The following is a 27502-nucleotide window of genomic DNA, read 5'->3' on the forward strand; positions in this document are numbered from 1 at the left end:
CGAAGGTAACTCAGAAACTAGAAGAAACGTAGACAAGACACATACATTGCTAGAAAGAGCATTAAAATGCGCATAGACTGCGCTATAATAAAAGTAAAATACCTGCTGTAGTTTTTACTTACCTTTGAAAATTGATAAAAAAGTAAAAAATCCGCCATGTTGATTTCCGTGTTCCGCACCATTTTGGGTCACGTGATCCCCCACACTGTAAAAATGTACCGGAATCGTAAAATCATCACATATGAAAACAATGCATTTAGTCGTCGTGTAATGTTTTTTTTATGCAAGAATAGCGACAATACACGTTTGTTTTGTGTATTAACGCCTGCAGAAGCGCTTGGGATATGTTTGTGAACTCGACCTTCGGTCTCGGTCACAAACAATCCCGCGGGCTTCTGCAGACGTTAATACACAAAAAACATGTATTATCCCTACATTAAACGTTACAGCATATCATATGAAGGATAATAGTCGCTGGTTGTGGTTTGTTTACCAGTGAAATGGTAAACATTTATCTCTTTGGTTTAAACAGTATTGTATTGAGATAATCTGTTACACTAAATTTTCAAATATACAAACATATAAGATTGAGTAGTAAGCTATAAGCTTTTTTAAAACTCTCTCCCTATAACTAATACAATTTCAATGGTAACAATATAAACAATCCATCATAAATGTTCTGCTTGCAGTTTCTTCGTTTATGTATGGTATCTGACAAAATGTGTCAACTGTATTTTTAAAGTTGATTGACAAAAAGGATTTTTGGATAAGAAAATTAAAATGTTTATATGAAATTAACTCTAAATTATAAATGCTTTATCCTGCAATAATATCTAAGAAGATAGGAAGAAAGGAAGTAAAATAGAGGAAATGAGGTCGATAGGTCAGAAATGTCACTTAAGACACATGGAGTTTTAGGACTTTCGTCACAGCTATAAAGAAGGGCTAAACTGACAAAGAACCTGGAATTCAAAGCTAGTATTACAGCTATTAGTGTTTAAGAAAAAGGTAATAAAGGAATTACATATCGAATCTCTTTGTCTTCTGTATATATTTATGTACATGGAGAAATATGGAGTTGTTAGGTCTGCTTGGAATTGAGGAATCGCCATGTAACAGTATTTTTAGTGTAACAGTGGCAATTGGCCTAATCAGTTAAGTAGTTCTGTGCGCTCTCTCTGATAATTAGGACAGCTAAAAAAGAAATGGTGTGTACTTTCCACCTCGCCACATACACACAGTGGGCTGTCTACGATATTTTTAGAGAATAGATGTTCATTGAGAGAACTACAATGTGTCCTAAGTCTGCCATGAAGAATTTGGAATTTACGTTCACCTACATAATAATGAGTTGGAACTTTCGTTACATCTGAATAAAGTCGTCTTGTGAAAATGCCCAATGTTTGAGAATCTCTGTGGTCTAGAGGAAGTTGGTTCCAGTCACTAACAGTTGATGGAAGAAAGAAGTTTGCAAAGAGCTGTGTGTGACAAAGCAGGTTTCTGGAATCACCGGCATTTCTAAGATTGTATACAGATGTTTGTGAAACCTATAGTGTTAGGTACCAATGAAGAAAGATACTGTGGAGTTAAATGATTTTTCATTTTGTAGAAAAGAGTGAGTTTATATTTTTGTCTTCTGACTTTAGGGGGTTGGAAGCCAGTCTCTTTATAAAGATTGGCAAAAGAAACAAGTTTGGTGGCTCCTGTAATAATTCTGCATGCTTCAAGTTGGATTTTCTCAAGTTCAAATTCATCGTGCTGGGTTATATTATCCCAGACGACATCAGAATACTCCAGGAGAGGCCGATTAAAGGACAAATAGATAGTTTCAAGAGACTCGCGGTCAAGAATAAATTTCAAGGTTCTCATTATGTTGATTCCTTTCCATGCCTTTTCTTTGATACTATCTACATGTTCGCGCCAGTTTCCATCTTTTGAAAAAACAACACCAAGATGTTTGTGAGACGTCACCTCGTTGATTGGAACACCATGCATATACAGAGGAGGATGCAGGGGTTTGTTATTCTTACGAGAAATAAGAAGTGATTCTGTTTTTTTAGGGTTAAAATCTACAAGCCACTCATTTGCCCACTCGTCTATTTTCATGAGGTCTGAATTAAGGGTTTCGGCTGCAGTGATCGGGTTGTCAACAACAATGTATAAGCTAGTATCATCAGCAAAGAGTCTGATATTTGAACTGATATTGAGAACAATGTCATTAATAAAGACGATGATAAGAAGAGGACCAAGGATAGAACCTTGTGGCACACCTGCTGAGATAAAAACTGTTTCAGAAGAACCTCCAGGAAGAACAACTTTCTGCTTTCTCTCAGATAAGTAGTCACGAAACCATTTTAACAGGCTTCCAGATACACCGGCAGATTCCAGCTTGAACAAGAGACCTTTGTGCCATACACGGTCAAAAGCTTTGGCTATATCACAAAAAACTGCACGGACTTCTTTACCTTCATCTAATGCTTGGCAAAAAGTATTATATATAGAAACTAGTTGGTTGGTAGTTGAGTCATTTGGGACAAATCCAGATTGGAGAGCTGAGATAGTGTTATTTGCTGAAAAGAAGTTGAAAATATGCTTGTGAATGATTTTTTCTAGTACTTTGCTGATTGTGCTTAGAAGTGATATAGGCCTGTAGTTTGAGATTAGCTGTGGGTCATTCTTCTTGAAAACAGCACATACATGTGCCAATTTCCATTTGGATGGCATTTGACCAGTGCTGATAGATATGTTAAAAAGTTGACAGAGTGGTTTTGCGAGTTCCTGAGAGAGTTCCTTCAGGATTCTGTTGTTCACGTTGTCAGGTCCTGCAGCTTTACCTACTGTAAATGATTTGAGTGTTTCTGTTACTTCTTCCTCTGTGATGATAATTGTCTCTAGTGTTGGATGATTTGTATTTGTTTGCATGTGTGGCAGGGTTTTGTTATTGTCGTCTAGTAATGTTTGAGACTGAAAGAAATTGTTAAGCAAGTTTGCTTTATCTATATCTTCTGTTACAAGAGTACCATTGTCATTTAATAGTGGAACTGACGTGTTTTTGGATGTTGATATAAACTGTTTTAGTATCTTCCAATAGTCGGATATTTTAAGATTTTCAGTCTTTAGTTTATTTGATAATTTTTCTGGAAGTTGTGCTTTTGCATTTCGTAATAGTTGTGTAGTTTTGTTCCTTATTTGTTTGTAAATGTACCAGTGATGTTCATTTTGGGTTCGTCTGGCCCTGTCATAAGCTCTCTTTCTCTTTCTTATATGTTTTCTTATGTCGTTATGCATCCATGCAGGGTCTGATTGTCTTATTGTTGCTATTTTGTTTGGAATGTGCTTTTAAGAGATTGATAGAATTGTATCAGTAATATTTTCTACATATATATTAATATCATCGTCAGCTAGGGAGTCCCAATTAATAATTGCTGCTTCTCTTCTCAGGTTGTCATAATCCCCCTGGTCGAATTTCCTTATATTACGCTTATACTTTTTCGAATAAGGTTTGGAGCAATTAAGACAACAATAGACGGGACAATGGAATCTAAGATTCTGGTCAAGAAAGGGATCTCCTACTCCAGATGTGTGAACACTACATGCAGATGATACTAGAAAAATGTCAATAAGAGAGTGAGATGTTTCAGTAAAATGAGTTGGTTCATTTATGAGCTGAATCATGTTGTATTGTGATGCTATGTCATTTAATTTTCTATATGTTGCTGGTTTTAACATATCTAAATTAAAGTCTCCTGTGACGATTACACTATTGATGTTTGTATCAAAGGCAAGTCCAATTGAGTTTTCTATGTTTGACAAAAGGAGGGGGGATGAGTTTGGAGGGCGATAAAATGTACCATAAAGAAATATTTTATGCATGATTCTAAGTTCAATCCATATACATTCGACTCCAGCAATCTCTAGATCAGTTCTCCTGAGAGCAAGGATATGACTTTTAACATACACAAGAACGCCGCCATGGGAATCACCTGGTCTGTCCTTTCTGAAAGGTGCAGCATAATTATCAAACGTGATACAATCAGACTCAGTGTCGTTACTCAACCAGGTTTCAGTAAAAGAGATGACATCGAAATGCTGGAGTTCTCCTTGTAATATATCTCGTTTATGGAAAAAACTCTGAACATTATAATGTACGAAGGATAATGACTTCTTAAAACCATCAAGGATGTCAAGAGTAGATGACACGGAAGATGATGACAGTGAAGAAGAAGGTTGGCTACCGTTTGAGCTAGGTCCTGGGTTCTCATGAACATCGCCCGCTAGAAGGAGAATCAAAGCCATCCACGTTATCAGCTCAAAGGTTGTAAAGCGCCTTAGACCCTTTGTCTTCATCTGGAGTCCAACAAAAAGTCCTACCCTCGCCCTATATAAAATTAAATCTACAGACATTAAGTTATACCCGGACAGAATATACTATAGGGCGAAGTAATCCATAATCTTAAGTGACCTATCGAAAGAGAAAGAAAATAAAGTAGGAGTAAAGATTGACGAGGAAAAGTAATGATAAGTAAGATAAGTAGATCGCAAGTGCGCGTTTTTGTTTGTGTGTGTGACGTAAACTTCACGACAAGATTCACTTTTTCCTTTCGATACTGTATAGTAAACAAATTAGTGCTATATCAACAATGTGTACATGTCCTTGACACCCGTATGTATACCTAATATAGACTTGATTGACAGCGATGGGACATAGTGAAATCTGATTGGTCATTTAGTTTGGGCAAGCATAATACGTGTGTATTTCATTGGCTTCCACGATTTACAGGATAATTATTGTTTATAACACGTGTTTATGAATTGAAAACTTTACTAGCGTGTAAATATAACTAAATTGTGACTTAGGGATGTATTTGAAAGGCATTTTATGTTAATTTTACATGGAAAATATGTACTAAATTCTAGTCCTATTATTACAAAATAAATATTCGGGATATAACTTGTGCATTCCATGAACTGTGCTGAAATTGAGAAAATAAAATACAGGTGTTTTCACTTGGTGTTGGCTGCCTTACTAAATTCATTAAGGGTTATGAGAATATAAAGCAAAAATGAAGTTATTTTGAACTGGATATTAAACTAGAAGAGATATATTGTGAGGGAATTGATTTACCATGCTGGATGCTGGACCAAAGACATAAAATCAGCTACTGCATATTGTTCAGTAAGTAACATTTGTTAGAATTTTTTTTTTTGTTATCTTTCAAATGATTAGTTAAACTACATGTGTTCTAAAATATGAATTCAATTATTGAGACAGTATGTGTAACAGACCTATTTTTAAATAATACTTTTTAAATCTTACAACCATTTTAAATGAACAAATTGCAAGCATAATCATTGTTTTGATCCATATATTGGTAGGTTTAAGTTAAGTACAAAAAATACTATATATTCTTCAAAGCAACAGTTAAAAAATAAAATAACTTGTAATGACCTTGATAAACATTTTCTGCTCACATAATATGTAGAATCTTGTCTGAGACTATTATTTAGAATAAAAAGGAAACAACTTTACCTAATAGCATATAGTGTCATCTGTATGCATTTAATACATACTGTACATAATTGGAATGTACACAAAAATAATAGTTTTCATTCTGCAGTTATATAATAGTATCATGCAGCAGAAGTAAAATCATGGTATGAATTTGTTTGATCTGTAGATCTTTATGTATGATATTCCCTTGTAGGAAAAATCTGTATGTAAATTTCATGCATAATGTAGCTTAAAATACACAGGAGTAACAACAATTAGATTTTAAAACTAATATACAAATTAACATAATTTCATGTGTACCAAATATCATCATGATTAAAATATAAACAACAATAATAATGTGCATGCTACAATATGGTACAAAGGTGGCATGGTTCTATCACAAAGCAAAATGTGCTACTAATACTTGTCAGAGAATTTTATTAATGTCTATCAGTTTAGAAGTGATTTGGTTGCAGAAGAATTCTGGTCTTTACATGGGTGATTTTTCATAGGTAAAAAGTATATAAAAAATACATACACATTTAAATTTCATGTTCTCATAGTGAGGTTAAAAGTACACAGTAACAGCAACTACAACAACATGGACATTTCTACAGGTGATATACTCATAGTCAGCATTAAAATAATTAGAATAATTATTTGATTTTTAAATTTCAAGTTAATAAATTTTTTCAGACATTAGTACAATTGTGTTTGGATATACTTAAAATACTATTTTTGGATGTTATACAACATAGGTAATCCTGAGTCATATAAAAGTTTAAGGTAGTCATAGTTAGTCAACAATTTATCCTTATACCTAATTTTTATCATTTTCAAAATGATTTTCTACATTGATTAGATTAGCTTGAAATGTTACTGTGTATGGATAAAGTTTTCCATGGATAAAATTTATGTATATTAAGTAAATTTCATTTTGTTATTTTGTAATTAAGAATACACTTCAACAAAAACAGCATTAACTTTCCTGCAACATCAACTTTTTGCAGATGATATTCCATAGATGGCAATAAATTTCTCATAATGAATCACAGGCGAAAGTCTTAAACAGTTGCTACTCTTAGAGAATATTTACAGAGAGTATGCGGTATAAGTGAGAGTACTTTATATTTATAATTTTCATGTTGTCTAAGTAATGTAGCTGATAATGATTATTTATACTTGTATAAAATTCTATGTATTTATTATTTTTATCAAACACATCCATTATCATTATTAAGTAACATTTTTATACATATTCGACTATTCATTATTATGCTGCCATATCATCAAGCAGAAAAGATTCATTCTTATGCTTTAATCTACATTAACTATAGCCTTCATCATTTTGTAACCAGCATCATCATCAGCATCATCATCAAACACTTCCTATGAGCATAATCATCATCATCATCAACCACAAGTTTTATTATGAGAAGATATATATGTATATACTTATATCTATCTACTTTATATATCAAGTTCTTTTTAATATATATCCATCACACCATCATCATCATAATCTTTCTTTTGCATCATTAAACACTATCATAACATTTTAATCATCATCATCATCATTACCATATAACAACAATTTAATTGTATACAAGTTCATTAGTATGCATGTATAATTATTCACACCATCATCACCATTATCATTAATTTCATCATCATTAAGCACAACCATGACATCATAATAATAATTATCATCACAACCATCAAGCAGGAAACTAATTGTATACAATTTTATGACTATGCATGCATAATTATTCACTAAACAATATGTGCTTGTATATTATCATCATTATCATCATCATCATCATCAAAATCCTCTTTACAATTAGCAGTTTACAAACATTTATTGATTACAACATCATGATCATTATCATTATCTTCTTCATCAATTAACACTACCTTAGCATCATAATCTTCTTAAATCATCATTGTCATCATCATCAATATCACCATCATCATCACCATCAAGCACGATTTAATTTTTTACAATTTCATTATTATGCATGTATAATTATTCACTAAACATGTTCTTCTCATTATCATCATCATCATCATCATCACCATCATCATCGTATTTACAATCAGCAGTTTGATCTTGACATTGATTGGTTACATCATCATTATTACTAAACACTGCTATAACATCATCATCATCATCATCATCATGATCACCTTCAAGCAGTAATGTAATTGTAGATAATTACAGGATTATACATGCATAATTATCCACTAACCACTATGTGCTTGTATGTTTTCATCATTATCATCATCATTATCATCATCATTATCATCATCATCATTTTTACAATCAGCAGTTTATTCTTACGAATAAAATATACACTTATCATTATCATTATCATCAACAACAATCACTATCATTTCAGTATACAGATGTGAACAATTAAATCATTTTTATATATATATTTGTTTATACTAATATCTATAATCACACTCATCATCATTGTCATCATCAACATAATCATCAGCATCAAACACAACCATGTTATCACATCACTGTCATCAAACATCACCATATCATCTTCCTCATCATTATTATCATCAACATTCACTATCATTTCAGTATACAGATATGTACAATTAAATCTTTTTTTATATATTTCTTTATACTAATATCCATCATCACAATCATCAAAATTGTCATCATCAGCATAATCATCAGCATCAAACACAACCATGTTATCACATCATTTATATTTTTCTGTATATATACTTATTCAAATATAGTGTATAACTTCCTGGTTAACAGGCTGATTTACAAACCCTCTGGGTTCTATTGATATTTTATGAGGTCAGCTTTACAGTTTATTTTAATGGTTTCTTCTGCCTTGGTTTCAATATACATTTGTATATGTTTCCATTATAGGTCCATGTTCCTTTGACATTTGTAGTTGGATCTTTTTTCATCATCCTAGCTTCATATGCTAGGTCAGATCTACATTTTGTTAAGTCTTCATTTATATAAATTTTCTCCTTTTGTTCTCTTAAGGCTTTTCTACATTTAATGAACTTTGTTTTAGCTCTGTAGGATGTGAATTTAACTATAATGTATCTTGTCTTGTCTTTCTTAGGAGGACCTACTCTATGTGCATTGTCTATATCATTGGCAGTTATATCTGCTCCACCTTTCTGAGCAACAGCTGTGACAATTTCAGTTATTTTCTCATCTTTTTGTTCAGTATAATTACCAATTCTGACACTGTTTTTTCTGCTATACTGTTCTGCTTCATCTTGTTTTCTTTCTATTTCTATATTTGACATTTTCAGATCATATATTTCTGCTTTCAGATGCTCTATTTCTGATTTCATTTCTGTTGTTGTTTCTTCAACTTTTGCACAGACCATTAATTTTATTTCTTCTTTAAGAGCCTCTTTTATGACAGAGGCTATTCTTACTATATCATGGTCTGATAAACTAGCATTTACTACAGCTGAGCCCATTGGAGAGGTCATAATGGGTTGTGTCATATGTGGAGATCCCAGGTTAAACATTGGTGGGTGAGGAAACATGGGGATATTTTGTATTTGGGAGTTTCACAGTGACAGCTCTCATTCATATTTATATTACTGTTAGTTGAATCCATGCTCTCTTTCTTGTTCTTATCTTGATCTAACTTATTGGACTCTCCTGACTGTCTATATTTCTTTTCAGAGTTTACACTTTCCTCAGGAGAAATCACTTTTCTTTTTGTTGATGTGGACCTACTCCTTTGTCTAGGACAGGGGGTTTCTGTTTTTTTCTGGACTGTTTCTCTTCTATTTTTTGGACCCATCTAACATGTTTCGTTTCATATATTTTTTTCTCATATGGCTATATCTGTTGTGTACCACTTTGTTGGCTTAAGTTTATCTCTTTTTTTGGCAAAAATATGTATGAGCCACGCCATGGGAAAACCAACATAGTGGCTTTGCGACCAGCATGGATCCAGACCAGCCTGCGCATCCGCGCAGTCTGATCAGGATCCATGCTGTTCGCTAATGGTTTCTCTAATTACAATAGTCTTTGAAAGCAAACAGCATAGATCCTGACCAGACTGCATGGATGCGCAGGCTGGTCTGGATCCATGCTGGTCGCAAAGCCACTATGTTGGTTTTCCCATGGCACGGCTCATATTGTATTTCTAGATCAATGGTATATACGTAATTTGAAACATGGCTTAACATGCGAAACACGGCACGTATATTGAAGTCTATCAAGCGTTTTTTGACATGATTCGTAATTTTGATATAAAATTATCAAAAAGAAATTGATTAAGATATTTCAACCATATTTTATGCCATATTAACACAGGCCGAACAACTTTTTTAAATCATAACATTTCAAGGTTAAGCTTCTGATAAAGGTAGGAAGTAGTAATGAAAATATGCGCTTTCTCACCTACATGTAAATTAGACACTGACCTATATAAAGAAGTGTTCCCTCGTTATCTTAAATGAACTTGAAATGAATAGTATGTCAGAATCAAACAACTAGCACCGTACTTACATAGACTAAACTACCAAACAACCAATGACACTTCTCCGGCCCTTTTGCTCCCTTGAAACATTTTTTCATTCGTTGTACATAGTTGTAGTAAGAGATAAATTGATATATGATATAAATTCCACATATCACAAACCCAGTTTGAATAACGAGGGTCAATTTATCGAATACATAAACTGATCCGCCTTCCATGACAGTTAATTAGTTGTCTAGAAAATGCACTCTGTTACAACACTATACTACGTTAAACTCGTTCGGGCCACTACCAGTCAAAAATAGAATAAAATTTGAAAGGCCTGGTTTGCAAACGAAATATTAAACACAACCACTGAAGTTGAGTTCAATAACTCTATTTTTTAACAATGTTTTGGATCACCATGCTTAAAAAGGGTAATAAGTGTCTGAAAGAAAATCAAAGTCGGTCTTTACACCAACTGTGTGTTTGTCTGTTTCTTTTTACTGATTCACTTTTCAGCGCGTTTCTTAAAACTGTTTCCCTTTTGTAAAATTTAGTTTGATACCAATTAATTGCCCAACGCACAAAAACATGAACATTTATTTAAAACACAAGTTTGTGAAGTCAGAACATATAGTTATAACCGTTATAAAAAGTCGGTCCTCGATCACTGCAAGGGAAAATGGTTAAATAATGTGTATAAACGATATATTTTCAGTAAGAAAGAAAAGAATGAGAAAAGGCAAATTTTAAATAAAAGTATGAGAACTGGTGCATTCATGTTTTTATGTCACTGCAAACCCCGCAGCGTTAGCCTTTAGCTTGCTGGCGGCTTGCGACCAGTGCAGACCAAGATCAGTCTGATCATGGTCTGCACTGCCAGTAAATTTTCAGTGAACAAGTCTTCGAATAATAAATGGTATTACCCAAACTGAATGATAGACCAGTCCAATTAAAAAATTTAGCAGGCTAAAGCATGTAAAGGTTAAATAAGAAAAGAGGGACTGGCAAATCATCTTTTGGTGAACCGTGTATATTTGAACTTTTGAACCGTTAGGTGCCCCGGCAGAATATGACTGATTTTACTCTCATTTTACACTTTTGGTAGAGAAATACTAAGAAAAGGCAACCTACTTAATATCAAAAGCCTAGGCCTTGCAGTTTCAGGCAAGAAGATTTTTAAAGTTTTTTTCCTATACAAGTCTATGTTAAACATGAGATCCCCTAGGGCAGGACCTCTTTTCACCCCAGGGTAATGATTTTAATAATTTCAGTAAAGGACCACAAGGCAATGCTACAAACAAAATATCAAAGGCCTAGGTCATGTGGTTCAAAATAAGAAGAATTTTAAAGTTTTTTACTATATAAGTTTATGGAAAACTTGTGACCCCCGGGGCGGGGCCTCTTTTTACTCCAGGGTCACAATTTGAATAATCTTGATAAGAGGACCATAGGATGATATCACAGGCCAACTATCAAGGCTCTATGAAGATTTTTAAAATTTTGAATGGGGACCACCCAAGGATCATTCCTGTGATGTTTGGTGTAATTTGGTTTAGTGGTTTTTAAGAAGAAGATTTTTTAAAGAAAATGCTTGATAGAGTTGCCTCCTCCTTTTTACAGACTGTGGTCATGATGGTAAACAAGTATGCAAAATATGAAAGCAATATCTCAATGGACTTTGAAAATATTTGGGTGGTACGCAAACTTTAACATTCATTCTAAGTCGAAAAGGGGCCATAATTCAGTCAAAATGCTTGATAGAGTTGCCTCCTCCTTACAACATCACTTATTACTTGCCGAGTCAAACAAGTAAATAAAATGACAGACACACTGAAATCAATTATAATGATTCTCAAATTGAATTACTCTGCCAATGAAGCTTCAGAGATTGCGATGCAATAACATGTAAACACCGTTAATTCATGATATCATTGGTCGTAACTTTCCTTTTCTGTGATGCTTAGCTGTGTATCTTTCAAAAAAAAAAATTATAACTTTCTTCAACTGTGACACAATGATAACCAACAAAGCAAGCTTGCGTGTGTTTTTTCCTGCTGTACGGAGCAAAGCAAACATAACAATAATAGAACTCCGTTTTTGCACGTGCTAGGGGTCGTGAGGGGTCACGGTTGCACTTTCAATACCTAAAATGAACAGACTCAATCAAACCTGGTCTGCTATCATTTTGTTTGGTTGCATTCTATGCTTCCAGAGGGTCTTCTTACAGATTTTATTAAGTGAGTCTGAATTTACGCATTAAGACATTCGCCCTCAAATCAATTTCATATATAAAATATTTTAAAATATGTCCAAATTATCAGCCCGCAAGTTTCACTGTCGTCTCAAAGTTCCCGTTTCTCAGCAAACATGTACATTCCATCCTTTGTTCTCATGACGCCCGAAAGGCTCTTTTCAACTTTATGATTTGGATCCAGTCTAAATGTAAAACTGAAATAAAGCATTAGATTAGATGTAAAACATTAAAATATAGTAAGAGCAAAGTATGGCATCAAACGAAAGGTTATTTTTTTTCTGCTCCAAATAACGTTCGACTTTAAAAGAACACATGCAGAATATACGAAACTATGTCATGTGTTGGAGTAAGCGGTGTTGGAGTAAACGGCCTTTCAGATAAGTGTTGGAGTAAGCGGTGTTGGAATAAGCGTGTTGGAAAGTGTTGGAGTAAGCGGTGTTGGAGTAAGCGGTGTTGGAGTAAACGGCCTTTCAGATAAGTGTTGGAGTAAGCGGTGTTGGAGTAAATGGCATTTCAGATAAGTGTTGGAGTAAGAGGTGTTGGAGTAAGCGTGTTGGAAAGTGTTGGAGTAAGCGGTGTTGGAGTAAGCGGCCTATCAGATAAGTGTTGGAGTAAGCGGTGTTGGAGTAAGCGGCCTATCGGATAAGTGTTGGAGTAAGCGGTGTTGGAGTAAGCGTTTTGGAAAGTGTTGGAGTAAGCAGTGTTGGAGTAAGCGGCCTATCAGATAAGTGTTGGAGTAAGCGGTGTTGGAGTAAATGGCCTTTCAAATAAGTGTTGGAGTAAGCGGTGTTGGAAAGTGTTGGAGTAAGCGATGTTGGAGTAAGCGGCCTATCAGATAAGTGTTGGAGTAAGCGGTGTTGGAGTAAGCGGCCTATCGGATAAGTGTTGGAGTAAGCGGTGTTGGAGTAAGCGTGTTGGAAAGTGTTGTAGTAAGTGGTGTTGGAGTAAGCGGTGTTGGAGTAAGCGGCCTATCAGATAAGTGTTGGAGTAAGCGGTGTTGAAGTAAGCGGTCTACCGGTAATTCAAGGGCCATTCAAGGGTCATTTAAGTGACATAATTCCAAAGTGCCTGGGCCGATTTGGCTAGTTATCGAACTTGGCCGAGGACTTATTGGCAAACAAAGTTTGGTGAAGATCGGATGAGAAATGTTCGACTTGGAGTGCGGACAAGATTTGTGACAGACGGACAGACAGACAGACAGGAGAAAATCAATATGTCTTCAATCTAAAAAACAAACAATATGAAAGACAGCTAAGGGGCAGGATTTAAACAAACTTGAAAAGAAAAAAAATACATAAAAATGCTTCACATCAAAAGTAACAGATGGATGATAAACACAACAAAAACGGAAAAGATAAAAATATCCGTTGCACTAAAAACTCGAATACCTTTTCGTCTCTGTTCACATTCATTTGATCTTACAATTATAACATGAACTTTATAAGTGATAATCAATATTTCATATGACCAAAATTGTCCTACAATCGCAGCTTATAAAAATCATCTGAATATATTTAAAACGAGGCTTGACTGAAAGCAAAGTATTAGGCGCTAATGGGGAGAGAGGAGGAGCGTAAGCAGTATGGTTGAATCACGGAATAACGGACCTGGCATGGGTGTACTGGACATTGAATTTGAAGTAGGGGCGTATCTACTTTTCAAACATACACAAGGAAAAAGAATAATGGACAGACAGACAGACAGAAAAACTGATTACTCCAGAATACGCTGCTGACAAAAGACTTGTTACGACTCTGCGTTGCTAATTTATTTGAACAGTTACAAAAAATATATATTTCCGGATCATTTCGTCTATTGTATTTACTTACTTTCTCAATAACTTTGACAGTACAACCTTTTCTTCGTTTAAGGCAAAGTTCTGTCCAATACAGTTCCTGAAAAGTATTTGACAATCGGATCGTTCAAGCTTTACTAATTCGTTCAGTGACAATAGTATAAACACTAACTAATTTCAATATCTTGATAATTCATTTCTAGATCAGTGTTTGATAAAAAAAAGTGTTCATTTCCTGTCAAGTAATCTGCAAAATTAGATTTGGATTTTGTATGCAATATTTCCGAGGTAGAAGGTGCACCTTTAAGACAATTAGTCAACATCCGGCAATGATGCTGGCATTTTAACTTGCTAAATAAATTGCATGTTTACAGTTTGCAAACGTATCACTCTGAAACTCTCACTTATGACTTAATTTTTAAAAAAAAACCCAACTGTATCTTTAAGTATTGTAAGCACAATACACGTGTACAGACCTTGGCCCTGCTGAAAACGGCACATACTGGAAATGTTCGATCTTGTCAATGTTTTCTTTAGAGAATCGTTCTGGTTTGAATTCCATATGATCTGGACCCCATACATTTTCCATGTGGTTTAATATCCAAATATTTATAACGATAATTGTTCCTTCAGGGGCGACTCTGTCGCCAAGATCGAAGTCTTGTGTTGTTTCGCGGCTCACACCAGGCACCGGGGAATGCAAGCGCATACCTTCTTTGATACACATTGTTAGGTATTCCAGCTGATTTAAATCTGACCTATCAAAGCAGTGCGTAATATGAAAGTAAACTTTAAACACAAATCTAACCGGCCACTTTAACTACAAAATATTTCTCATTCAGTGGGCGCATGCCATTTATTGATTGCTTTTGTTATTTTTTGTCGTTCATGGCCACTGCTAAATAATCAACTAAAGGCCAATATCGTTTCAATTAATAAATTAGAGTTGACGATCATTTAATTAAAATGTAAAACAATCCGTAAAATCAATCCTTGTTGTATGATACTACAATTTTCATTCAAATTTATAGGAAGATAGCTAATTTATTAAAATAAAAACAACATATTAATTTATTATATCTTTACTTTGGCATTTAGCAGGAACACATAGGTTTGAAACTGACACGTGAAGCAACAGAAGCTGTTACAATGGGGTTTTCTATCAACGCTAAAATTGGCAGAATGCATATACTACATTAGTTATTATGTAATTATTTTAGTAAAAATGTGGCGAAAGTTTCAATCGAGTTGTAATGCATTAGCATATTTACAGCCTGAAAAGTATTGGAAAGCACTCTTGAAACAATTGTCCTACTGGCACGATGTTGAATGTTTGATTTTAATCAGTTCGACAGGTCACTTCATTCACTTTGTTAAGATACTTGTGCATGTCGCAAACTAATGCCAGATATGTGCTTAATTATAACAATGCTTTGTGGTACTTTTTGTTTTGAGGGTTGCCACTTCCGAATTCTACAATCACTTTTTTTAGGATATATTATCATCATAAGTTTGTTACAAAGTTTAACTTGAAAAAACGTTTGAAATATATTACATATACCAAGAGGAAGCCGGCCAGTGTACATTGAGTAAATAACTGGTAAAACCACATGTACGCAATACAAAAGTGAGAGCACATGTACGTACAGCTGAACCTGATATATCGACCACCTGTATTAAGCAGTGACTTGCCTTAGGCAGCCAGACAACTCACTTCCCAAACTGACTCTTGTTTTAATTCAACTTGCCTTAAGTAGCGAATTGTGTCGCTCGCTGGGCCAGCTGCTAAACACAGGTTAGAGTGAAATTCCTGTTCTTATGTTGATAAACTAAAACTTTTATCATAATTTACTTAAAAAATTGTCTCTGAATTACACTATAATAATATGTGTTTATTCTTTACAGTGAATTCTTAGAAAACGTGACAGAAATGCACTAAAGTATAACCCAGCTTCGCACCATTCCAGATCATCGCTTTCCCTACCATCGAGTACTTCGTCAATCTCCGCCTGACATTTTCGCTGACATTCGGGATTTTCCGCCAGAGAATACAAGATCCATGATATGGCACTAGCTGTTGTGTCATACCCTTGAAATATGGAAAAATAACGTAGATATAATCCATATTAATGCATTGCATACACCATACAAGATAAAGCATAGCAAAAGTTCCTTCTAGGGCATATCTATATAAATATAAAATGATCATCTTGTAAAATTTTGGTTGCAATGTCTGTTTTATACTGCCAAAAAATTTCAAGTAAGTATTTACGCTAGTTATTTAACATAAATTGTTAAATCCAACAACAAATTAAATTTGTTACCACTTTCAGTAGAGTAAATACGGCAATAAGACATTGACCCGGTTAATCAATTACGATTGCGTGAATTTGTTGCGCATAATTAGAGGGTCGCAATGGGGTTTGTTTTCATATATTAACTATGCATTTCAAGGTAACGATAATATTTAGTTGTTTACATTTACATTGGCTGATATTTGTCTATCTGGTCGACTGAATGTATGTTATGTTCCTCAAGAATGGAAGAAATAACATCCTCGGGTTTAGTAATATGTAATCCATGGAACGCGTTCAGTCAGAGAGTCGCCTCAATTAGGAAAGAATAGTCAAACGTCAGAGGTTATTTCTAAGGCTCAGTCAAGTGTGACTTATTGAACTATAATATTCCTTCTTCTCAAGAGAAGGAATAACAAGAGAAGGAATAATAACATATAACAGTTTAAACTTTAGTCAATTCTAAATCCTTATCCCGTTATAAATTGTGTCACTATGTCAGTCACAATGACGATAATATGTGACATATTGTAATAGTTATGGCTTTGTTCCATTTCTGACGCCTTGTGGAACTAAAATAAATAACAACCGGTACCTCACAGGTCATTCTAAATGTACATGTTACCCACCTTCAAACAAAAATGTGTCAACTTCGTTTCGGATTTCCAGTCTTGAGAGTCCCCGACCCTCCTCATCCCTCGCGGTTAGAAGGATGTCTAGAAAGTCAATGTACCGACCACTCTTAGGACTTCCGGTCTGTTCCTGTTAAATATGCAATTATAGAAAATACATCAAAGCAAATGTGGACCGTGAAGACCCTGTATCGCCCACCTGAAGTAAGTTTTGACTTCAGATGATTTAGTTTCTAACATGACCTAAATTTCAAAAAAAAGATAAACATTCTGACCATGCTTAATGGAGATCAGGTAGAAAATATGGCATCTAAAATGTGTGCAAGGCTTTTCTATCATGATGTATACTAGAGACCTAACGTTTAATGTCAGATGACCTAGTTTCAAACTTAACTTCGATTTTATTAAGACATACATTCTTACAACGTTTCGTGCAGATCAAGAAGAAAATGTGACATCTAGAGTGTTAACAAGATTTAAGTATGATTTGACCAAGTGCCCTTGAACTAGATGTCATATTTACCTGTTTCAACTTTTGACCTAAATTTCATCAAGACAATCAATCTGATAATGTTGTATGATGATCAGTTGAAATTGTTGCCTAGTTTTTTTTCCAATAACTTTACCTAGTTACGAAGTTTTACACCCTAAATGACCCACTTTCAAACTTGAAGTATGTTTTTGTCGATACTATCATTCTGTAGTTCAGATAGAAAATGCGATCTCTAGATGCAGATGTTCCTTACGATTTTTAACATATGCCGTAATCACCTAGGGTTTGAAAGATGAAACAGTATTGATCTCGTTCGACATGCTTTTGAGGCAAACATTCTGACAATGTTTCAAGACAAAATCAAAACTGTGACCTCTAGTGTGTTTACAGCAAAATTGTTGATGACGGACAACGTCCACATGGGTATCAAAGTAGCTCCCCTTCGCAGTTAGAGGAATTAGCTTTTAGGAATGTCGTGACACCAAGCAAAAATGGTATCTAAGGACAAATATACTTGTCCAGAAGAAACGTATGAAAAGATATCTAAGTATATAAATGACGAAAGCCTGGTACACTAAAAAATCACAACACATTTTTAGCATAACACGAGGAGAGATTATTTAAATAATCGGGGAAAATGTTGACACTGCCTTATTTTCCATAAATTTTACCTAAATTTACCTAGTTTGCAAATTTTCCGGAACCTTTTTATTGTTCCTAATGAGGATTCGAAATATTTAATACTGGTCTAAAATGTTTTCCGCTGTAAAAAAGTCATTTTCAAATACATTACCAGCGTTTCTCTCCGTTTGTCGATAATTTCCTCGGCCACGGAGTGAACAAATTCACAGTCTTTATTAAACTGTCGTCCCACTGGACAGATGTTCCAAACGGTATCGAAAAACGTTATAGGCCGCCTGTAAAATATGCATTTAACATTAAGCCAGCTCTGCCTTTGCGATCAGTGCAGACCAAGATCAGCCTGCACGTCCGACCATTGTCTGCACTGTTCGCTAGTCAGGCAGTAAATTTTCAGTGAACACTCCTTTGGATAATAAATGGTACTGCCCAATCTGCATGATGTACCAGTCCATATTAGAAATTTAGCAGGGTAAAATTTAATCAGATATATGATAATGTCTCTATAGTGACTGATTACATGTAATATTTAAAAGCTGAATTTATTAACGTTGTCATGATGGTACACTTTAGTAACAGGGTTACATTTATGTTTCATTAGGTCATATTATTAAAATGCTATTCCTCTAACATTTGTAAACACTTTTATTATCCGACACGCAAACTGCCTATCTATGAATAAAAATATTCTAATATTCTATATTTATGTATAAAAGAACGTGACTAAATGAGAACATAAATACATGAACTCATGAGTCGGGTTTTCACCTAAAAGGAGACGGGTATGACCAATAGATAGCCAAGCAATCGGTCAACAAAATCTATAAGATTCTTTTGACGCATAGAAGGCAAGCAAGTTAAATATCAGCAGACTGGGTAAAAACAAAACCAGATTTTAAACACACCTGATTTCTAGGATAAAAATTATTTGACAAGAGGAAGTAAAAACTTACAGAAACCTGTATATGACAGCGTCTGTCAACCTGTTGACTGTTTTCACATATGGATTAGTTTCTCTGTAATTCAACAAGAAAGCAGACGTATTAAGTACAATAGAAAATGAAAAAAAAAATGGAAAGAATTTGTCAGGAAATATCTCCAATGATATATAACTGGAGATCGAGTACATGTTTTAGCTTTTTTTCAGTCGATGATATTTTTGTAGTCAGAAAGCAAACTGCGACTGTGAGTTCGCTCCCCTGCCTTCTGCAACTGAAATAACTGTCCTTAGAATGAGACAATGAACCGAGATATCCTGTGACGCAATTTGCATCCGAATCTGCTCTTCTCCTTGTTGCATTTGAATCTTCCCATCCCATATGGTGCACTTGGCACACCATCGGCCGGCGAAGCCGAAGTCTTACTCAGTGGCTACTTGGATAGAGTACACATTTCGCCCAGTTAATCATTTAAGTGCAGTCAACAACAGCTGTCATTCTACTCTTCAGCTGGTAAAACAATATAACGAAGCGCCCCCTTCCCTTCGACAGATGAGAAGTCATGTAAAATGTTATGTTCTCTATTAGGCGCTTTCTCTACCCACACCCCTCCCCTTCGTACATAATATGTCTAAGTCACAAACACACATATTTATGTCATGCGTAGACGTTTTAGCTTATGATCGTGGAAAGATCCAGCTGTTCCACCGCTTATTATTTCAGGGACGGGCGGGGATCTGTATACAGAGCATACAAAATAACTACACACCTAAAGCCCTAACCCCCCCCCCCCCCCCCCCCCCCCCACACACACACACACACATATGGGAAAATTAGACCCATCGTGAAAATCACCACAAAAGCCGATAATACGTTCGGCCAGGTAAATCGGCTGTCGAGACTGTTCGCTAGTTTTCGGCCTACTCCGTATTTCAGGCCGATGTCTAACCCTTCTTCGCCAATGTACCGTTACATTAATACTTTTGATCATATGGATTTAGGGATATTGTTAAGTCTAATTTACAGTGATTGCAAAGATAGATTAGAAAATAGAAACCTAAATGGTAGTTGGTGGTTTAATCAGAATACCATTTATAACGGTATTCTCAACAAACACATTATTATAAAACCAAACAATGACTTTCCAAAAGTAATTTTTACTTTCTTACAATCAGATGGAAACTCGCTTTTATAATACTTTCTTTGATGTTCATGATTATGAAATAAAGATTTTAAGTAGTTTTTTATGCAATCAAATAACTGCACATTTATTATTATGTCGTGAGCGGTGTCCAACTAGCTTAGAATCTTATGCCAGCTCGAAGATCGAAATTCAACTTCATAACTTATCGATCGAAAAACGTCAAATTTCAAAATAGCTTTTAATTTCGGGCCAGCTCAATGATCGAAATTTATAATATTCCAAAAGCCAAATTTCGATCTCGTATTGAATGAACAGCCTGTTCCAAGATTGATATTGAAATGAAAAAGTCAAATATCGAGCAAGCAATTAGTGTCGAGCCATCTCGAAAATCGTACTTCAAATTTTGAAAAGCTGAATTTCAGTATAATACTGAAACTGCGATCTGCTCAAGATTCAAAGATTAAAATTCGTGCAAGATCGGATATATCGAAATTCAAGTTTTTATGCCCCCGGCATCTACTGATGCGGGAGGCATATAGTGATTGTCCTGTCCGTCCGTTCATTCGTTCATCCGTCCGTACGAGGTTAACCAAATGGGACCGTTTCGTCTAGCATCAATACCCCTTACTAGAATGACTTGATACTAATGCAGATGTAACCTGTGACCATTCCTCAACTTCAGACATCACCTGACCTCAGTTTGACCTTGACCTTGAACTTGACCTCGTTTTGGACTTAGGTTGCTTTGTATCGACAAGGATGCCACCGGGGGCATCAAGCCTTTATTGAACACAGCTCCTTGTTAAAAATCTAAATAGATTATTTCCGGTATTATGTTTCAAGCCTGCTCGAATTTTCAAAGCAATCGAATTTAAAACTGGTATTGACTGTGAAACTATCTTTTAAACAGCCAGTTTCCTGGAAAAACCAGTACTGGTGTCATATGAGAAGTCATGGTCGTGACCCCTTTGGTGCACGACCCCTGGGTTGAGCGGCCGCCACATTATCCACTGGACGACCGCTCCCCTCAAAATATTTGAATTTCGGTCATCCTGCCGGATCTAATTTCAATTCTGCCTCGAAATTCGACGAATTCTTTTTATTTTAATTTCGATTTCCGAGTCTGCGAAATTCAATGTAAGCTAAATTCAACATCATCCTTTTAAAATTTGAATTTTGATTTTCTACTTCTAACTTGCCCAAAATATGCCGCCTCAAATTTCAACGTTTCTTTTTTAAATTTTGAACTTCGATCCTCAAGCTGTTTAAAATTGACTATTGGCTGTAAACAAATCATATTATGGAGCGTCCACTAATTAATAAATCCGTACATGTGTGCTGTTAAGCGGGTGAGAAGATATCAGTCTTTACCGTTAAGGAGCTTAAATTCCGTAAGAATTGACGGAAGCATACGAGAATGTTCGAGTCTTTCCGATAAGGAAAAAAAACCTATACTCATCTGTAAAATGCTTAAAAAAGACCATTTTCTTCTTCACCTAGAAAACTGAAATTAGTATGAAACAATAGCTAAATGAATATAGATTACTAAGTCGTTTGCAAAGGTCTTTAAGCGCACATAAGAATCTATTTATTCTTTGTTAAACTGAAGAAATTTCAGCAAATTATCCATATTTTACTATGTTTCTAATTGTAGATAGACAGACGTAAAGTATACGCAAAAAAGACCATTTTCTTTTAAATTCATTTTAAAAATAAAATATTCATAAGAAAGACAATGCATTGAATATTATCACATCGTTTGCAAAGCTTAAATACCTATAATACTTTTTCCATGAATTTAAATAAAGTAAAGGGCTCCTTCTTTGCGCTATATAAAATATTTTCACTCGTGTAAAAAATCGATGGGTCTAATTTTCCCATATGACACATACACACACACACCACCACCACCACCACCACCACGTCCCCGCATCACCTAAATCAAAGCCCACCAATTAAATATAAGTTGTAGCGTGTGTCACCATTAATCATAAAGTTTTATTTAAAGATATATGAACGTGTATGGAAAACCCGTGCAGATGTATCAAAGATGAACAGATCATACCCAGCATTCTGTACATCTTTACTGTATGAAAAAGCGCATTTGAGTATGACCTCCAATGTGCATAAACTGATGTGCTGAAAAACATCAAACCTCTCGCAACATTCTGCTTTCATCATCAGCTTTTTCTGAAAAAAAGAAAAGACACGAATATTTAGCTAACACCAAATGTAGCTTTCATTCAGAACTTGTTAACTGTAACTTTAGTAACAGTGGTTAAGTCCTGGAATATTCATATACATCTAAATACTGGTTAAGTGCGAGTCCTGAAATATTCGCATCTAAAATACTAGTTAAGAGCGAGTCCTGTAATATTCGCACCTAAGATACTTGTTAAGTGTGAATCCGGTATATTCACATCTGAAATACTGGTTAAGGGCTAGTCCAGAAATAGTAGCATCTAAATACTCGTTAAGAGGGAGTTTGTTTGTTTGTTTGATTTGGGTTTAACGCCGTTTTTCAACAGTATTTCAGTCATATAACGGCTGGCAGTTAACCTAACCATCTGGATTCTGTACCAGTACAAACCTGTTCTCCGCAAGTAACTGCCAACTTCCCCACATGAATCAGAGGTGGAGGACTAATGATTTCAGACACAATGTCGTTTATCAAATAGTCACGGAGAACATACGCCCTGCCCGAGGACCGAACTCGCGACCCCGCGATCCGTAGACCAACGCTCTACCTACTGGGCTAAGCGGAAGTGCTGGAATATTCGCATCTAATATTTGAGAACATTTCACCAATTTAAGATCAATTACAAAATTTAGCAACAATATCTGTGCTCAATACCTAATAAATGAACACACTTTTAATTTCCAAGGGGATTTTATACAGATATGTCCGGGGTAAAAAACACTTACCACAAGTATATCAGCTGATTGGTTAAACACTTTGGTGTAAGGCTTAAGAATCTCGAAGTGGAAGGCGGGAGTTAGCAGACGTCTGTTTCGCGCCCATTTTTCTCCATTGGCAACAAGCAATCCTTCACCTAGCCATGGCAGTAAAAACCGATAAGAGCCCCCAAGTCCTTTTGACTTTGGTTCTGATAATACAAAGCATTTAAGAATATTATCCGTCTGAAAAAAAAAAACCCGGAAGCTTAGCAGAAAATTTCAACCAGACAGTGAAATCCATTTCAACACAAGCGTGTAACCCCGTTGTTTTAATTCAAACATATTTATTCCTATTAGTACTTAACATAGATTTGTACAATTACAGCAACAAGTAAACATGATATTAAGGAAAGGATAAGAATGAAAAACATGTCTTATAGATTTTTTTCTCTTTTTTCTGACCCCATTGCAGAATAAAACGTATTTATAACATCAAATATATATACTGGGCGTCACTGAAAAGTTACCACTCATATATACCTCTTTATTTTTTATACAATATCGACGTCACCTTTTCATGGACTGTGTGCGGTTTATCACTCACAGACCGTGTCTGATTATGTCTCCTTACCAGTTTCATGACTGTCAGGTGTGATCAGCCCATACGACGTGCAATTTCACGAAATTTAAGTCCGGTGTAATGAAGTATTTCGACCCCCATAGAATAATGACCCCCCGGTCATTATTCTATAGAAAAAGTGACCCCCCGGTCATAGTATTATGACCTCCAGATCATAGTACTATGACTCCCCCACGTGAAGTAAATTGAACCTCACGAAGAATATTGACTCCCATAAAAAAGCGACCCCCGGTCATTTGGTCAAATTTAGTGATAACTCATGTATCTGAGGCCTAATTGCTGCATTTTATGCCCCAACTCGGTGGAGGGGGGCATATAGATTTGCCCTTGTCCGTACGTCCTTCCGTTTGACCATTAGCCCCAGATACCATCACTTGACACAGAAATCAGAGCATTCCGCAACGGGAAAAGGGATTCTATTTCTAGACGCTGTATCTTGGTGTATACATTTTTTTCAGGAAAATAACAATTCACAATACGTTCACAAAACACACCAGTGTCAATAATCCCTGCAAACTTCGGTATGAAGTAATTCTTCAGAAGAAAACTGCACAAGAAACTGCTAGCATAGAACTTAGTATTAATAGAAGTTGCAATACTTAGCAGTGGCAGTAAAGTACGGTAGCGGCAACAATAGAAAGTAGTAGTAGTAGTAGTAGTAGTAGTGGCAGTGGTAGTGGCAGTTGCAGAGGAATAAGTGACAGCAACAACAGCAGCAGGAGAAGAAGAGGTAGATGTACAAGACGTATTAGTGGAAGCAGGTATAGTAGTATCAGTAGTAGCAGTTGTAGTAGTAGTAGTAGAAGTAGTAGTAGTAGTAGTAGTAGAAGAAGAAGAAGTACATATAGTAATAGCAATAGAAGTAGCGGCACCAGTAGTAGTAGTACAATCAAAATGTTAACTATTGGCAATGGAGGGTATTAGAGTTGTAGATCTAGTAAAATTGTCCGTTAGGTTTGGTGGGGATCACTTTTTAATAGATATTATCGTCGAAAGTCTTTTTAGGAGCCGGTGTTTTACACGGAAAGAGTAACTTTTTTAAATAGAATAATGTCCGGAATCGATATTGTATGAGAGTTCGAATGTAGTAATTTCGGCAGTGAGTATTTTACATGGAAGGAGTCACTTTTTCTATAGAATAATAACCGGGGTCGTTATTCTATGAGATTCGAAGGGAGTCATCTTTAGGGAGTCAGTATTTTACTTGGAGGGGTCAGTTTTTCTATAGAATAATGACCGGGGGTCATTATTCTATAGAGTTTTCAAAGGGAGTCAGTTTTTTATAAGGGGAGTCAATATTTTACAGGAAAGGAGTCACATTTTCTATAGAATAATGACCGTGGGGTCGTTATTCTATGGGGGTCGAAATACTTCATTACAACGGCGCCAACCATAACAATGGCCTCCTGATGTTGAGCGTCCCTTAAATGTGGCATTCTTAGCAAAGATATTCTGGTTTTGAATGTCTCTCTCTTAGTCTGTCCACTAACTTTTAAGTGAGATGAATGAATTGCGATAAAATTTGCGTACATGTCGACTTTTGTTGAAAAATTCATTTTGCACGTGCAGCCAGTGACTCAAATGGGGTTAATCGAATTTGACAAATCTTTGCACCAATGACTACTCAGTTGGATCAAAAACATCGTCGTGTTATGCATTTAATACAGTTCAATATGATTTTTAAAATATTAGGGTCAATAGGGTGGTAACTTTTCAGTGACGCTGAGTATACAATACTGGCATTAATTTAGATATAAAAGTATTGTCGATGACCAAGGCGAAGTTGTCAGTTTGTATTGTTACAGTCAGTATTCGCCACAGTTGTCAAATCACATGCTGTATTTGTTACACCCTCAACGGTCAACCGGTTTTTCGTTGTAAAAGTACATACAAACTAAGAATACACTTAACCTGCATACAATTCTTACTAATATATTCCCACCAAATTGAAATCTGGGCAACAATTATCAAAAATACCTTTTTCAGTCAAAGCGAAGCGAATACTTCACAAAGTGAACATTCCCATTCCTTACAAGACTTACCATTACTTTTGCATATACTCCCCATCACTTTTGGACTACAGGGCACCACAATTGGTTTCTTGAAAATGCCCCATAGTAGAACGTATCCTTGTTCGCTCCCATAGGTGTTTGCCATTTCAACAAGGTACATCGCCCTTTCATGAGCGTCAGCTGGGAACCGAAATCATTGATACTTCGAATATAAATATATAGGTCTAACATCATTAAAAATTAAAGGCACTGACCTCCAGATTTGGCTAAAAATAATCTTTCTTTCAAACTGAAGTTTGGTCGTATTATGAACATTAGAATATGATTTTTTGTTTCTAAAATATTTTATAGATTCCAAATCAAGAAAAAAAAAGAAGACCGCGTAGGGAATCGAACCCCGGACCGCCGCCGAAATAGACATTTTCTCGTCGTCGTAACCAATAGCGCTATATCTAAAGTAGTGAATAATGACCACAGAATATGGGTATTTATAATCGAGACAGTTTACCTGGAGTAAACGTGTGACTAACGCTTTTCGATTTTCATCGTAAAAAGTAGTAAGTCAAAACAGCAAATTATCATGTGTTTCCGTAACATAGATCTACAGTTTGTCAGTAATTAAGTTTTAAAGCCTTCTTAAGCTGAAATATAGCATTTATTTCAAGATATCTAAAAAATTATTTTGTTTGATGTCGAACGATCTGGAGGCATGCCGCTTTAAAATACTTGGAGCCGCATTCATATTCGGTCTGATTTAAAAGGTAACCAAACTCTAAACGTGCAAACATGAGATACCGCGTACAGGATGTAGCAGAGTACCAGGATGGAAAATGTTATTTCAGCAAATATTAAAAGTAGATCTAGATCTAATACGGTGATAAAAGAATTATGCAGGAACCTGTGACACTTGTAGCGTTGGTTCACAAACAAATATAATCTTGTAGCTGTGTACATTGACTACTATTTATGGTTTTACATGTTGTTTTCAAAACGATCTAGATATTAACCTCTCACAAAGAAGTGTTTAGATCTATTAATAAAACTTTGACAATGTGGCAGTTGACCTCAATTTGACAGTTTATTTTCCAATACGGATATTATAAACTAATAATTAGTTTGCAATATATAAAGTGCGTTTTATTCGACCTGGCGGGGCGGAGTTAATCTCTGACTTTAATATGCAATTAATGGTAAAAAACCGAGCAAAATAGGTAGTTTAAGTATTCTACGCTACATTGGTACTATTATTATTATTATTATACCAGATTTATATAGCGCCCTTCTCATGATCAATTTCACGTTCAAAGGCGCTTTACATAGTTCAAATGCAGCCACACAGGGCGCATAATTCATCCTCTACTAGTACAGACACAGAGCGATCTGACCAGAGGGACAGAGTGAGACAAAGCCCCCACGGCAGAGAGATCAGAAATCAGATACAGGCTTGTGTGGCTAACTTAGCCTAGCTCGTTGCGAATAGACAGCCTGGTTCTTTAACGTGCCCAGTGTATAGCACTGATACACGCAAGGATTGCCTGAGTTCCTGACCAGTACATCTCTAGTTGGGTGGGAAACACTGAAAAGCGTTTCTGAAAATTCCCGAGTAGCTGCCGGGGATCGAACCCCCGACCACTGAGCTATCCGTCCACTGTAGCACATACCCTGTACAATAATGTAGTGGACCGTCGCGAAACCCTGCCCCGCAAGGTCAAATAAAATGCACTTCTTTATTTTATAAATTGTTACTTACATGAACGAAACTTCCAAACAACCAGTGACATTTTGTTGGCCCAT

At 35.5% G+C, this 27502-nt stretch overlaps 1 protein-coding gene and 1 pseudogene across 1 annotated transcript; both read right to left on the reverse strand.

Moving 5' to 3' along the window:
* The window catches only part of LOC123551978 (ultra-long-chain fatty acid omega-hydroxylase-like), a 33488-nt pseudogene extending 22574 nt beyond the window's left edge, over nucleotides 1–10914 (reverse strand).
* Nucleotides 10915–12003: 1089 nt separating this feature from the next.
* LOC123551976 (ultra-long-chain fatty acid omega-hydroxylase-like) lies at nucleotides 12004–25894 on the reverse strand. The gene is made up of 10 exons (XM_053541521.1): nucleotides 25739–25894; nucleotides 23084–23265; nucleotides 22224–22348; nucleotides 19030–19092; nucleotides 18231–18354; nucleotides 16942–17074; nucleotides 15978–16107; nucleotides 14495–14776; nucleotides 14053–14118; nucleotides 12004–12417 (listed from the first exon to the last, which is right to left on the reverse strand). The coding sequence occupies exons 1-10, from the start codon at nucleotides 25866–25868 to the stop codon at nucleotides 12312–12314; spliced, it is 1341 nt and encodes a 446-aa protein (XP_053397496.1). The 5' UTR covers nucleotides 25869–25894; the 3' UTR covers nucleotides 12004–12311.
* Between the last annotated feature and the right edge of the window lie 1608 nt (nucleotides 25895–27502).

This window comes from Mercenaria mercenaria, chromosome 4 (assembly GCF_021730395.1).
Source record: "Mercenaria mercenaria strain notata chromosome 4, MADL_Memer_1, whole genome shotgun sequence".
Taxonomy (NCBI): Eukaryota; Metazoa; Mollusca; class Bivalvia; order Venerida; family Veneridae; genus Mercenaria; species Mercenaria mercenaria.

Excerpts from the sequence above, each read along its gene's own strand:
- LOC123551976 (XM_053541521.1), bottom strand. The coding sequence starts at position 25,868 with ATGTACCTTGTTGAAATGGCAAACACCTATGGGAGCGAACAAGGATAC. Across the intron at positions 19,093-22,223 it reads AAAGATGTACAGAATGCTGG|AGAAACTAATCCATATGTGA; the intron begins GTATGATCTGTT and ends GTTGAATTACAG. Across the intron at positions 14,119-14,494 it reads CCGTTTTCAGCAGGGCCAAG|GAACTGTATTGGACAGAACT; the intron begins GTCTGTACACGT and ends AATACTTTTCAG.